The 12693-nt window shown below is 42.5% G+C and overlaps 1 protein-coding gene across 1 annotated transcript in view; it reads left to right on the top strand.

The window, feature by feature from the left end:
• The window catches only part of SPIRE1 (spire type actin nucleation factor 1), a 199450-nt gene that overhangs the window by 166623 nt on the left and 20134 nt on the right, over nt 1-12693 (top strand). Inside the window, exons 9-10 of the mRNA XM_075921001.1 lie at nt 6491-6660; nt 11757-11847. Coding sequence (XP_075777116.1) covers nt 6491-6660; nt 11757-11847 — 261 coding nt within the window. The remainder of the gene's footprint in view (nt 1-6490; nt 6661-11756; nt 11848-12693) is intronic.

Here is a 12693-nt window from a genome sequence, read left to right as displayed (position 1 = left end):
GCCTGTTTGCTTATTCTCTTCTTATCTTTGATTTTCTTGCTCATTTCAGACTTCCTGTTCAGTCATGGATCTGAGACGTGTTCTTAATAAATCCCAAATTATTTTGTGTAACTTCCCTTTATTAATCCAAATATAATACAAAGTACAGTACTAAATTATGCCTTGGATTTGATCTTTCCGACCAGTGAAGAACTCCTCCTGTTTTCTTTATTCATTTGCTAAATGTACTTTTGCACTCGTATGATTTACCCAGAGATGTGATATTGCTTTGTTGTCTGAATGATCCTCCTTATACATTATCTTTGGAAGCAAATTCGGGGTAATCAAAACCTTCTCATAGGGAGAAGTGAGACAACCAATGAGCAACATAAAGTGATTTAGATAGTTTGGGATGTAAATAAATAGCAAACAAATGGCTTTGTTTAATTTAATTGCTTTGTTGGTTATTTGCCTTATTCTTTATTTTGATGGGAGGGACTTAAATTTGCTTCCATTTTGTAATTATTATTTTCACATTTTTTCTTGATGATTGTTTTCACTGCTGTCTGCCCAGCTGAAGAGAAATCATAAAAATGTAAACTTTCACAGAAAAACAGAACCTTCCTTTCAAATTTCATGCTGATGGACAGGTTCTGGGGCCCCTCTACAGCAGTTTGTGGTGTTCAGGTGATCCAAAGCGGCTGTTATTGGCTTGACTGAGTGATGAAGGACCCCTTGTGTAAGAGAAACTCTAGGGTGTTGAGCTAGTATGACTGGTACGTGTCGCTCTTCTCAGCCATTGTCTACCTAGGGGAAATAGGCTATACACAACAAGACTTTCCTATCCCTTCTGTCAGAATAGAGCTGGATATAAGTGTTACAGCAGTCTTAATGGTAGCTTAAAACTACTTTTGCTTACTTGGACCTGTGTTGAACTTGGCTCAAAAGATAGGAGTATCTGACCCTGACAGTAGAGCCCATTTCCTGTTCTAGATCAAACACAAAACAAGTGATGTGACTGCAGCAGAAGTCATCTGTTTTTCATACTGTATCTACAGAGTTGATCTTTTCATTGTTTGTTTTCCAAAGCTGCTGTGCCCAGGCTCCCTTAAGGGTTGTTCTTCCGAAGCCCAAACCCATGAGATGCTGAGCAGGCTCACACATCATTTGAATATCATTTGAATCTCAGGAAAATGCTCAGGAAAGGCAGAAAATTAGTTTATATACCATGGTAATGCACATGATGCCCATACCTAGAAAGATACAATTTTCAGTGTAATGATTAATTTTTTATCAGAATTAAATAAGCAGGTCACCTATCATAATGAAGAGCACATCTTTGTGCTACCATTACTCATCCTATTATATTTTCTCAGTCTCACAATGTAACTAATGGAGGACAAATCTATATTAATCCCAAGAATCCATTTTGTTTTCTGCCTTCGCTTTGAAGTGCTAAAATGTTAAGTAAAAGTAAAAATGTTAAGGCAAAGGTGAATATTTTACAATAGAAACCAGGTCTAGTTTTCTGTTCCTGTCATGTGTCAATGAAAATGGTTTAGGACAGAAACACCATATGGTTAATTATCATATAATCTGTGATTTACTTAATTCCCTGTTTCATAAGAGAAGTAGTCTTACATGTAAATAGAAACAAATTTCAATTTATCCTGGCTTTTTTGGTCTTGTGCTCTCTCTCACACTTATCTTAACATTAAACACAGACACAGAAATAGCAACACAAGGATTTAAACCAAGGTGAGGCACCTAAGGTCCAGGGGCTGGATGTGGCCTCCAGCTTGTGTGGATCCAGTCCCTGAGGCTCAGGGCTCTGGTGTGTGAGGGGAATGTGGGGAGCGTCTTTCTCCTCTTTCTCCTCCTCAGTCAGGGACCATGTCAACGAGGGTTTGGTTTTTTTGCTTCTCATTTGTGTGGCCCCCGACCAACTTTGTAGGACAGTGGCTGACCTCTAACCCAAAAAAGGTTCCCCATTCCAGATTTAAATAGTCGCTTTAAAATGAACAAATATGGCCTATGTAGTCAAGTAATCAAACCCAAATCTTTTTGTTGTTTCCATATGACCTATAATAATCGATAGCTTAAGAGACACTCAGAGAAAACAAAAGTATTTATCCTAATGCTTCAGCTAATATTCACCCTGGAATCAGTCATCTGCAACCCAGTTAATGGATGCTGCTGCCCTTAATTGGAAAAAATTAATTTCTACTGTAATAAAATGTTCATTCTAAAGCCCCCTAGATACACATGCATGTCTGGGTAGCAGGTGAATCACCTCAGAAATATTCACAATCATTTGTATGACCCAGAGCTTTATTTATATATTGAAATATTTTATGGGTATTTTTGTTATAAATCCAGTGTTGGTTTCAGTTAATTGTTTGCAAAACAAATGTGATTGTCTTCATTAGGTATTCATTATTAATAAATATTAGTTTATTGGTTGTTTGTGAGGAATCCATTTTGACTATTTTATCTGTGTTTTAGGAGCAGTGTGGTTAATCATTACATCACTATGTGTCTAATTCCTGTTTAGATTACCTAAACTTTTTAAGCAGGCGAATAACAGAAGTGACTAGAGGGTAACAAACAACACCATCAGAATTTTTGGGCAATCATTTACACTGAAATCTGTGAAAGTTTATGGATTCACATTTTTCCCCCTGTACCCAGCAGTTATCCCAATGTTTAAAAATAACTAATAGTCTGATCATGTGAATCATAGTAAACTAAACTCAATCTTTTTATTCACAAACATATTTTTGGAAATTAGATATGCACGTGTGGTTTTTTTTAACTCTTTTATACTTGAAAAAAAAACCCTTCCCTCTGGATTTCCTCAGTGTGTGTGTGATGGGTGATGAATGACATGATATTTAAGACCCATTCAAAACAAAATGTGATATGTTATGTTCTACTATATTCACCTGGAGTTTCACTTATATTTCAGGGTATTGTAGTAAATCAGTAAACACTTCTAAACATTTTCAGTACTATTTTCAGTTGTGGGCTTCCAGTCTAAAAATAGAACTCTTCTAGGTTTTGTATGTATAAGCAGGCAACACAAATGATAGCTGTCTCACATGTCCCCTACTTTGGTCTAAAGAGGGCACCTTAATGAAACATTAATCTATAAAATGTATGTCCTGACTATTCAGTACACAACATTTCTTACCCTAACTTGGGAGCCCCTTTTCCAAGACCTGGATGCTACCAATTACTTGGATGTTTTTGGAGGATGCAAAACACATGCATACTCACCTTCCACCTCCCAAATCCAATGGCTATAGACACATGGGTCCTTTCTCATACTGACTGTTCTTCAGGCAGTGAGATCACTATCTTATGTTCCTAAAAAGGGTTTTGAAGGAAGAGAAATTGCATATGCCCATTCTATTCTTGTGACCATTGCTGTTCTCTGGCTGTTAGGAACTATTATGTGCAAGGTTTCCTTAGCTAAAGTAAAGAGGGTTTCCCAAGTAACTGTATGCAAGTGACCATGGGGGGTTTGTCATCCCGAGAGGCAGTACAGGCAACACGAGTGGAATTTTTAAAACTACTGCAAGATGGGGATGAGTGAGCACTGCCTTCTGGAATCACATTGGGCAGTGACAATGCTAGGAAGAAACTGGTGACCCCTTTGAAAATCAGGAAGGAGGGGAAAAAAACCTATTCAGCACCAGATGATATTTTACCATCCAAGAGGCCCATTAATAATACCCTAGGGGTGTGTCTAGACTACATGCCTCCTTCGACGGAGGCATGTAGATTAGCGAGATCGGAAGAGGGAAATGAAGCCGCGATTAAAATAATCGCGGCTTCATTTAAATTTAAATGGCTGCCCCGATCTGCCGATCAGCTGTTTGTCGGCAGATCGGGGGAGTCTGGACGCGATGCCCCGACAAAGAAGCCTTTCTTCATCGACACAGGTAAGCCTCGTGAAACCAGGTTTACCTGTGTCGATGAAGAAAGGCTTCTTTGTCGGGGCATCGCGTCCAGACTCCCCCGATCTGCCGACAAACAGCTGATCGGCAGATCGGGGCAGCCATTTAAATTTAAATGAAGCCGCGATTATTTTAATCGCGGCTTCATTTCCCTCTTCCGATCTGGCTAATCTACATGCCTCCGTCGAAGGAGGCATGTAGTCTAGACACACCCCTAGAGACATAAAGAATAAAGAGTAGAGAAGTTCTGAAGCCTGTAACGTGAGACTCTTGGTAGGGGAAAATGTCAAATATCTAATAATAGTGTATATTCAGATTTACAAACTTGGAGTATTCCAATGATCCAAATAATCCCTTTTCTCACTTATTTAGTTGCAGAAGGAAGTACACTGTACTCTCTCCCCTCTTTCTCCTCCCTCCCATTTTATTTGTCTAGTTCCAACATTTAGCCATTACCTGATTACCATTTACAAATGTGTAATTAATTTAACTTAGTTGTTTAAAGTAAAAATCAGCCTAAATGAGAATCTTGTAGTCAAGTTACAATAATTGAGTCCTTGTCTACCAACACAGGGTAATTGTAGCTTCCAGAGAAGCTTCATCAATTCAGTCCCCCTACTGCAGAGACAATTACCCCCCAGTGCAAATTGTGCTGTACCAGGAAAAACTGTCTACACTCATTATTTACACCAGTGCAGCTACAGAGGCAACTAAAAGGGATGATCAGTGGTTAGTGTGCTAGCATCGGATTTAGGAGGTTGGTTTCAATTCCTTGCTCTGCCACAGAGATTCCATGTGACCTTGCACAAGTCATTTAAAACTGTTTGCCTTAGTTCCCTAGCTGTAAAATGGGAATAATACTTCCTTAACTCACAAGGATGTTGTGAGAGTAAATATATTGTGAAATACTCATTCACTTCACTACACTGATGGAGACCATATAACTCCATACATTAAAAAGACCAGCTGCATAGATGAATATGCAAACGAGAGATGTACATTTTTCCACTAAATTCTGCCCCTCCAAACACAGAGAAAATTTTTAAACATATTGAAACCTCACTGGGTTTTTTTTCTATTTTTCTGGAATAAAACAGACATGTCAGTTTCACATTTTCCCCCAGCTAGAGTATCAAAAACTGGAGTACTGTCTAAGTTTAGACTGGGCACAGCAGACCTCATACTTGCATTATATGGGCCTCATTTTGACCTTGTACCAGTGACTATCCAGAGCTATTTTACCAAATTCAGTTAAGTTACACCCAGGTAAAACCTGATATGTGTAAACTGAGTCAGGTCTCATGAATCCATTGGTACATGATGCAAGACTTGACCAAACATCTACATTTTAATTTTTATTATGCATTCAGATATAAACATGGGATTATGCACATTTTAGACAAAATGTTTAACTCATTGTCACTGCTGTTCATTATATGAAAAAGACAGTATAATTGTACCTTCTCTGGAATAGTTTGTGTTTGTTTTGTGTCAAAATTCATAATTTCAATGTAGAATGGTCTTGTTATTCACTTAGTAGTTACTGTCTGGTTTTAGCAGTGCATCCCTGTTTCTTTGGATTCTGTTTACGTAGGGCCTTGTCTCCATTATGTGGTAGAGCAGTGCTGCAGCAATCAGTCCACCGGTGGTCGATTGATCATGTCTATTTAGACACCTTAAATCAGTCTCCACATGCTCACCTGTTAACTCTGGTACTCTACCAGGATGAGAAAAGTAGCCAGAGTAGACAGGAGAGCAGCCCCCTCTGACCTTACCACATGGAAGACACAAGCTATTTGCGTAGCTGAAGTTGCAGAGGGTAGATCGACGGGTGCCGGGGGGTTAGTGTAGGCCAGGCTGAATTGCAGCAAAGCATTAGGTCAGGGGTGGCCAATCCATTAAATGAAGAGAGCCGAAACAGCGGCGGAAAAAATGCGAAGAGCCGCACCAAAATTGTTGAGAGGAAAGGGCGGGGGCAATAAAGGAAGATCTCCCCACCAGCCAGAGTTGAGCAAAACAACAACAACAAAAGGATGCTGCCCCTTTAAAAACCGCAGGCAAGCTTTTTTGCCACATCAGGATCCCATCGGCCGCTGCCATCTTGCCAGCGCCATTTTGCCATGCCAGACAGCTCCCTTGCACCTGGGGCGCACAGGGGGCCAGGGGCCGATTGTAGGGGTGCATGGGACAGCTTTGTGAGCCATGTGGCTCACGAACCGTGGGTTGGCCACCCCGCATTAGGTGGTGGATGTTTTCTCCTTTAAAGGAGGATTTTTTTAAAAAATGCTGAAGCTTAAAAAACTGAAGTGCACTGCTTTCATTTCCACTGCTCTCATTCTCTCACATCATGTCACACATGTAATTACAGCCTGTAATTTTCTGAGCAAAATGTTGCTAAAGTAAAATAACTCTACATGTGAAGTTTTCATATGAGGTTTTTCTCTGTGCATGCTGCCTTGGCAGTAAGAGCTCAGAAGGGCATCACAGTTGATTGCCCTGATATCTGTTCCTTCTAAGGCTCAGGTACAACCATTTGTTTCTTTTGCCAGATGTATCCACACCAAAGGCCTCAAGAAAATTAGCAGACAGCTCTGTAGTGAATGGTAGCTTGGCGCCAGGCTCAAAGATGAATGGTGTCAGCAGTACCCAGGTGACAGTGCAGCGAAAGAGACTCCTTAAAGCCCCTACATTGGCTGAACTGGACAGCTCAGATTCAGAGGTAAGTCAACATGCTTTTACCTCGTTGAATTTCAGATTTTAGTCTTTCTACTAATTCATGGAACTAATAAACTGGGGCAATAATTTCATAAGCAAGCCCATCCCAATCAATATGCAAACTACACAGCCGTCCCAAATTCTGTGGTGCTCTAAGCAGCTCTGTGCTGTGTGTTTGGGGCAATGCCAGATCAAGCAGCCATCCTTATCCCTCCCGCCAGTCCCTCCTATCCCTAGGAAGTTGTAGGTTACCGGACACCACCCCACACTCCACACCTGCTCCGCCCCATCTTTAATAACTCAACCCCTTCTCATAAGCCACCTCCCCTGAGCAGCGCGGCCTTGGGGACAGGTTGAGAGCCTGGGGGGAAGCAGAGAGAAACAATGCACAATTGAACCTGGGTTACCAATTTTCCAAAGTATGAGGAATGCTCAATCTATGGCTCTGCCCCAGGCTCCACCCCCATCCCTCCTCTTCCCACCCACGATTCCATTCCCTCCCCCAAGTACATAGTGTCCTTTCTCCCTCCTCCTCCCCCAGCCTCCTGAATGCTGCAGAACAGCTGATCGCAGGGGGTTGGAGGCATGGGGAAGGAGAGGGGCGGTGCTGATCCTTAGGACCTGCCAGTGGGTAAGAAGCATAGAGAGAGGGTGTGGGAAGCTAATAAGGGGCTGCTGGTGGGTTCCCCTCGTTTTTTCCCTGTGGGCTCCTATGGGTTACACAGCCATTTGTGGAATGCTGGGCATAAGTATTTATGGTTTCTGTTCCTGGTTCTGGGAGGAGAGCGTGGTCTAGAAGTTACAGAAAGTCTAGCCAAGTGTAACAGTGTCCTTGTTCTGGGTCAACAGTGAGGACTGATCAGGGCATCCATATCTAGAGGTGAAACATGAGTCTCTATGGGTATGTCTACACTACAAAGTTAATTCGAAATAACAGCAGTTATTTCGAATTAACTTTAATAGCGTCTACACAGCCAAACCGCTATTTTGAAATAAATTTGAAATAAATTCGAAATAGTGGAGCACTTATTTCAAGTTTGGTAAACCTCATTCTACGAGGAGTAACACCAAATTCAAAATAGCTATTTCGAATTAAGTGCTGTGTAGACACTTAATTCGAAATAGGGGGCCTCCAGCCCTTCCCAGGGAGCCCTGGTGGCCATTCTGGGCACAACCAGGAAAACTTACTCTTCTCTCTCCCAGCCCTGGAGCCATTAAAGGGGTAGACCCTGGACACAGTGCCTGTGCCAGCTCCAAGCCTGCCAGCCCAGAGCCAGCAGTGGACCCAGTGGCCCCAAAACAGCCAGCAAGCTACTGGCAGCCAGCCCTCCAATGTTCCCCAGGAGCAGTCTGCCAGCTCCCAGGAGCCTGCCAGAGGCTGGAGAAGGCGGGTGCCTTCCTGGTCCAGGGTGGAGATCATTGACCTTATTCAGGTTTGGGGGGGGATGCCCCCAACTTCCATGATCTCAGCCCTAGATGGAGGAACATGGCCGTCTATGGTAGGATAGCTGCCAGCCTGGCCACCAAAGACCACATGCAAACCCAGGAGCAGGTTTGCATGAAAGTCAGGTTGGTCCGGCGAGACCCCCCAAACCTGAGCCCTGAGCTTCCCCTCCCCCTTCTTCCCCTGGCTTCCCCCTTCCAGCTCCTTTCTCCCACTCTCCCTCTTCCCCCCTCCCACCTCCTTTTCCCAGTCTCCCCAGAGGTCCATTCCCCCCCCAGTTTTGTTCAATAAACCCAGTTTCTATTTTTGAACATACGTGTCTTTTATTTGACATCAGAAAGGTGGGCTAGGAAGGAGTAAGTGGAAAGACATAAGGGAGGAATGGGGCACCAGCCCTGAGTGGGGAGGACCAGGGAGGCTCTGAGGGCTCCTCAGGGTGGATGCTCTCCCTCAGGACTTCCTGGATCCTGACAGCCTACCGATGGACCCTCCTCCCCTCCGGATGGCAGCCTGCAGCAAGTGCAGCCGGGCTGATGGCAACGACCCCACGAGACGCACCGGCGTGCCCAGGGGCAGCTCTGGCTCTATGTGTCCGAGTGCTTTGGTGTCCCGAGTGTGGGCACTCAGGGCACTCCAAGACAGGGCTGCTTTGCTGTCCCTCATCGAGGTAGACAAACAAGTAGGGAACTCTGAGAACTGTCTGTCTGGGGTGGGGGTAGGGTCCCTTTAAGCACGGAGCTCAGTTAGCCTCAGGCAGCAGCCCCACACACTAAGTCCTAACCTAATGCCCTGCCGGCACTGGTTCCGGCCAGCCTTAACTTCCGTTCAGGGTCCACTCAGTGTGGACGTGCTATTTCGAAATAGAAAAATGCTATTTTGAAATAGTTTTTGTGTATAGATGCGTTATTTCGAATTAGCTTAATTCAAATTAACTATTTCGAATTAAGTTAATTCGAAATAGTGCTGTAGTGTAGACATACCCTATCACTTGTGCTTAAGAAATGTGTCAATGAAGGCAGTAGAGTCATAAAACTCTATATCTGATCTAGCTGCTAGATGCTGACAGAGTATTCCTGCAGTATTATGGGTTATGCAGGCATATAATGGGACATGGTCATTCTGAAAGTCAATGTGACAAAGTGGATCAGATTTGGGTCTGATTCACAATTTTGCCTGAAATAACCACTGTTATCTAATCTGTAAAATAGATATACAATAGTAGTGGATGAGGCTTTGTTAATAATAAGATTGTGAAGGGCAACAAAATAGCAACAGCAGCAGCAGCCAGTGAAACACCCGAGACTAGAATTCATGATCCTCTATCTTGCAGTTCAGTGTGAAGCTAAAACATCATGATCTGTGATTTGGAAAAATGAACTAAGTAAATAAAAAGAAAGTCAGTAAAGATAAATATAAATTGATTTTTGTAGGAAGAAATAATCAACTGCATGACAGTGGATTGGGGAGTACACTGTAGCCTGAGATACTGCATAGGGAAATCTCTGGAGGATAAAATAAATAATAAATGGAAAGTTAATTGACCATGCAATGTTGTTGCAAAAAAAGATAGATGTTATATTGAGTTGATTTAACTGAATAGTTTGTGAAACAAGGAAGATAATCATGCTAACCTCATCAGTGCTGGTTAGAACTCAGGCACAATGCTGTGTTCAGTATTAAAGAACAAATATAAATTGAATATCAGAAAGTTACCAGATGGACAGATGTTGGGTAAAAGGACCTGTGAGGAAAAGTAAAGAGAACCAAGCAAGAGCATTATGTTGAAATACCATATTTATTTTCTGGTTTTTTCAGTATGGGGCATGAAGAAATGAGCGGGGGGAGGTTAGTATTCTAATAGTCTATGAATGACTCAGACGTTTCCATGCATAGAGAGTAAACTGGGCTAACCTATTTAGAATTATTCCCTTAGGGTCCCCAGATTATAATTTAGTCAAAGCCTATTTCTCTGTCTCCTAGAACTTGGTAGTGCTTGGCTGCTGCGATGAGAACATGCTTATGTAATGAATGAGATTTCTTTAAACACAGAGGGAGGGAGAAGTGCAGAGATTAGAGAACCGGGTTGGGGAGATTAGTGATTAGATTAATTGCTCTTTACCGGGTCACATGTCCACCAGGGTCACGCCTCATTCCTTTGGAGACCTGAGACGCTAAGTGCTGAATCCTGATTTCTTGTAGATATGAAGTACAAATGTGTATTAATTTGTCTTGTAAATAAATCCCTGCTAGGCCCTCAATGCCAGAAATAATTATTATTGAGGAAGAGGCAGATTACAACAGAGTTACCTCGCTTTCTGTTCATTTTTAACAATATAATTAAATATATTGAGTGTGTACTGTGTACAGGCATTCCCCGGGTTACATCAATCCGACTTACGTTGGATCCCTAGTTACAAACGGGGGGGGGGGCGCAGCTAGTGCGGGGTGCCTCCCTCACTGTTGCCGCCTTCGGTGGCGCGGGGGGCGCTTCCCCCCAGCAGACCAGGGAGAAGCGGAGCGGCTTTTCTCGCCACGGAGGACGTGGGTCTGCTGGGGGGGGAACAAGACACCAGCCAAAAGGGGGCACCCCAGAGCGGAAAAATTAAATTCCTAGGGAACAGCAGGAGCAGCAGGCAGTGAGACCCATTGTGTTACAGTCCCCACCTTGGAAGCAACAGCTCTTTCCCTCTTCAGCACTAGAGCTGCAAGTATCTTGGTAGCGTCACGTGAAATTAACAAGTCCCTTCCAGCCTGGCAGAGGTAAAGCTGAAAAATTACTCAGTGGTGTGGGTGGGCAAGAATGGGGAGGAGCAGGACAGAAAGGAAGAGGGGATAAGCCCCAATCCCACACCCTGTCTGGAGCGGAGCAGGGTAAGCCCCGAGGGGATGGGTCTGGTTGCAAAGTGGGTGAGTGGACAATGAGGACCCACCTGTGGCTAAACTCCTGTTCCCAACACAGAATTTTTCTTTAAAATTAATCTTGTGGATAAATTCACACGCATACACTTCACAGGAAGGGATTTCCATTTTCTGCTCAGCAGAATACAACAACAGCTTTGATTGTATCAATATTTCACTGTGCTCTCCAATGACTATTGATTACACTTAATACCTATTTCACTGAACTATCTGTAGCAAATTCTATTTGGAACAGTAATATGCATTGAATAAACTTTTTTTAGTTATAAAAAACAAAGATTCTGACTATTAAATGAATAACTGGGATCTTTCAGGTACCCCAAAAGGAAGATTTGGATATAGCATGAAACACTGAAACTTATGATCAATTTTTAATTAAAATATCAACCAAAAAAACCTTCATATCAAAAAAGTATGTATTTTTCTTAGAATAAGGAAGTTGTATAAGAATCAGGGTCTTTTCCACCTAACTCCAGCTCCCCGTCTCCCCCCAAAATATGTACCAGTTCCGACTTACATACAGATTAAACTTACGAACAAACCTACAGTCCCTATCTTTTACGTAACCCGGGGACTGCCTGTATTCCAGTTTGTCCCCCCCAAAAATATTTAGAAAATCCTATTTACACAAGGCTTGCCTAGTTTTTGCTGGTGTATATATAATTTATATGGGGAGGAAGGAGTGTGAGAGAGACTGACTGAAAAATTCGAAGTCTTCCAATTTTGTTTACTTCCAGGAGGAGTCTATGCACAGATCAGCAAGCAACACCAGTGTGTCTCTTTCCCAAATGGAAGACAGTTTTCAAGAAGCGAACTCTGGTAGAAAGAGTAAGTATTTAGTGTCTAGGGAAGCCTGTTTAAGCAGAAACAGAGTTTTTGTTTTGCTTTCCTACCTTCTAGCATTTTCTATCATGAATTTTGCATTAACATTTTTTGCTAAAAAATCAGAGCAGCTCAGTGTTTGTGGGCATGTAGGGCTCAACCCTAGAAAAAGAGACCTGCTGAATAGGTTAACATTGAAAGTAAATGTCCTCATGACGGATATGTCATACAGTAGGTCTATTCATTGGATACTGTATAGAGAGAATGTAAGTGAATGAAAATATTGTTACATTTTGTTTGTTACATGGGGAAAATTGTCTTTTTCCGAGAATTGAATTTGCAGTATGAACAGAGGCCTCCGTTAACTCATTTACTTTACTAGACGAATTCATCACCAGCATGAAGTACTGTGACCCTTCTTTCATTTTTAAAATACCAAAAATATTTATTCAGAAGCATTCATACTGAGATGTGCCTTCTTTAAAACAAATTGTTCAGAATACAGAGCTACATACATTCTGTGACTGAGGCCAGGTCTGCACTCAAAAGTTATCCTACAAAAGTTATATCCTCAGGGCTGTGAAAAATCTACAACTCTCAGCAATGTATTTAAGCCATTTAACACACTGTAGACAGTGCTAGGTCAGTGGAAGAATTCTGTCAACCCAGTTGCCACTTTTTGGGGAGTGCAATGGGATCCCCAGGATCTAACCCGGACTGAGGGATCATTGAGCCCTGTGTTCCGCCCACCTGGGCTGGCCCTCATGCTGTTGACAAGCTATAAATATCTGGCACTTACACAGGCATCCACAGGCAGGGACACACCCAACCAACCAACCAATTCATGTTACA

The sequence above is a fragment of the Pelodiscus sinensis genome, chromosome 2 (genome assembly GCF_049634645.1).
Source record: "Pelodiscus sinensis isolate JC-2024 chromosome 2, ASM4963464v1, whole genome shotgun sequence".
Taxonomy (NCBI): Eukaryota; Metazoa; Chordata; order Testudines; family Trionychidae; genus Pelodiscus; species Pelodiscus sinensis.
This window is presented reverse-complemented; position numbering and strand designations above follow the sequence as displayed.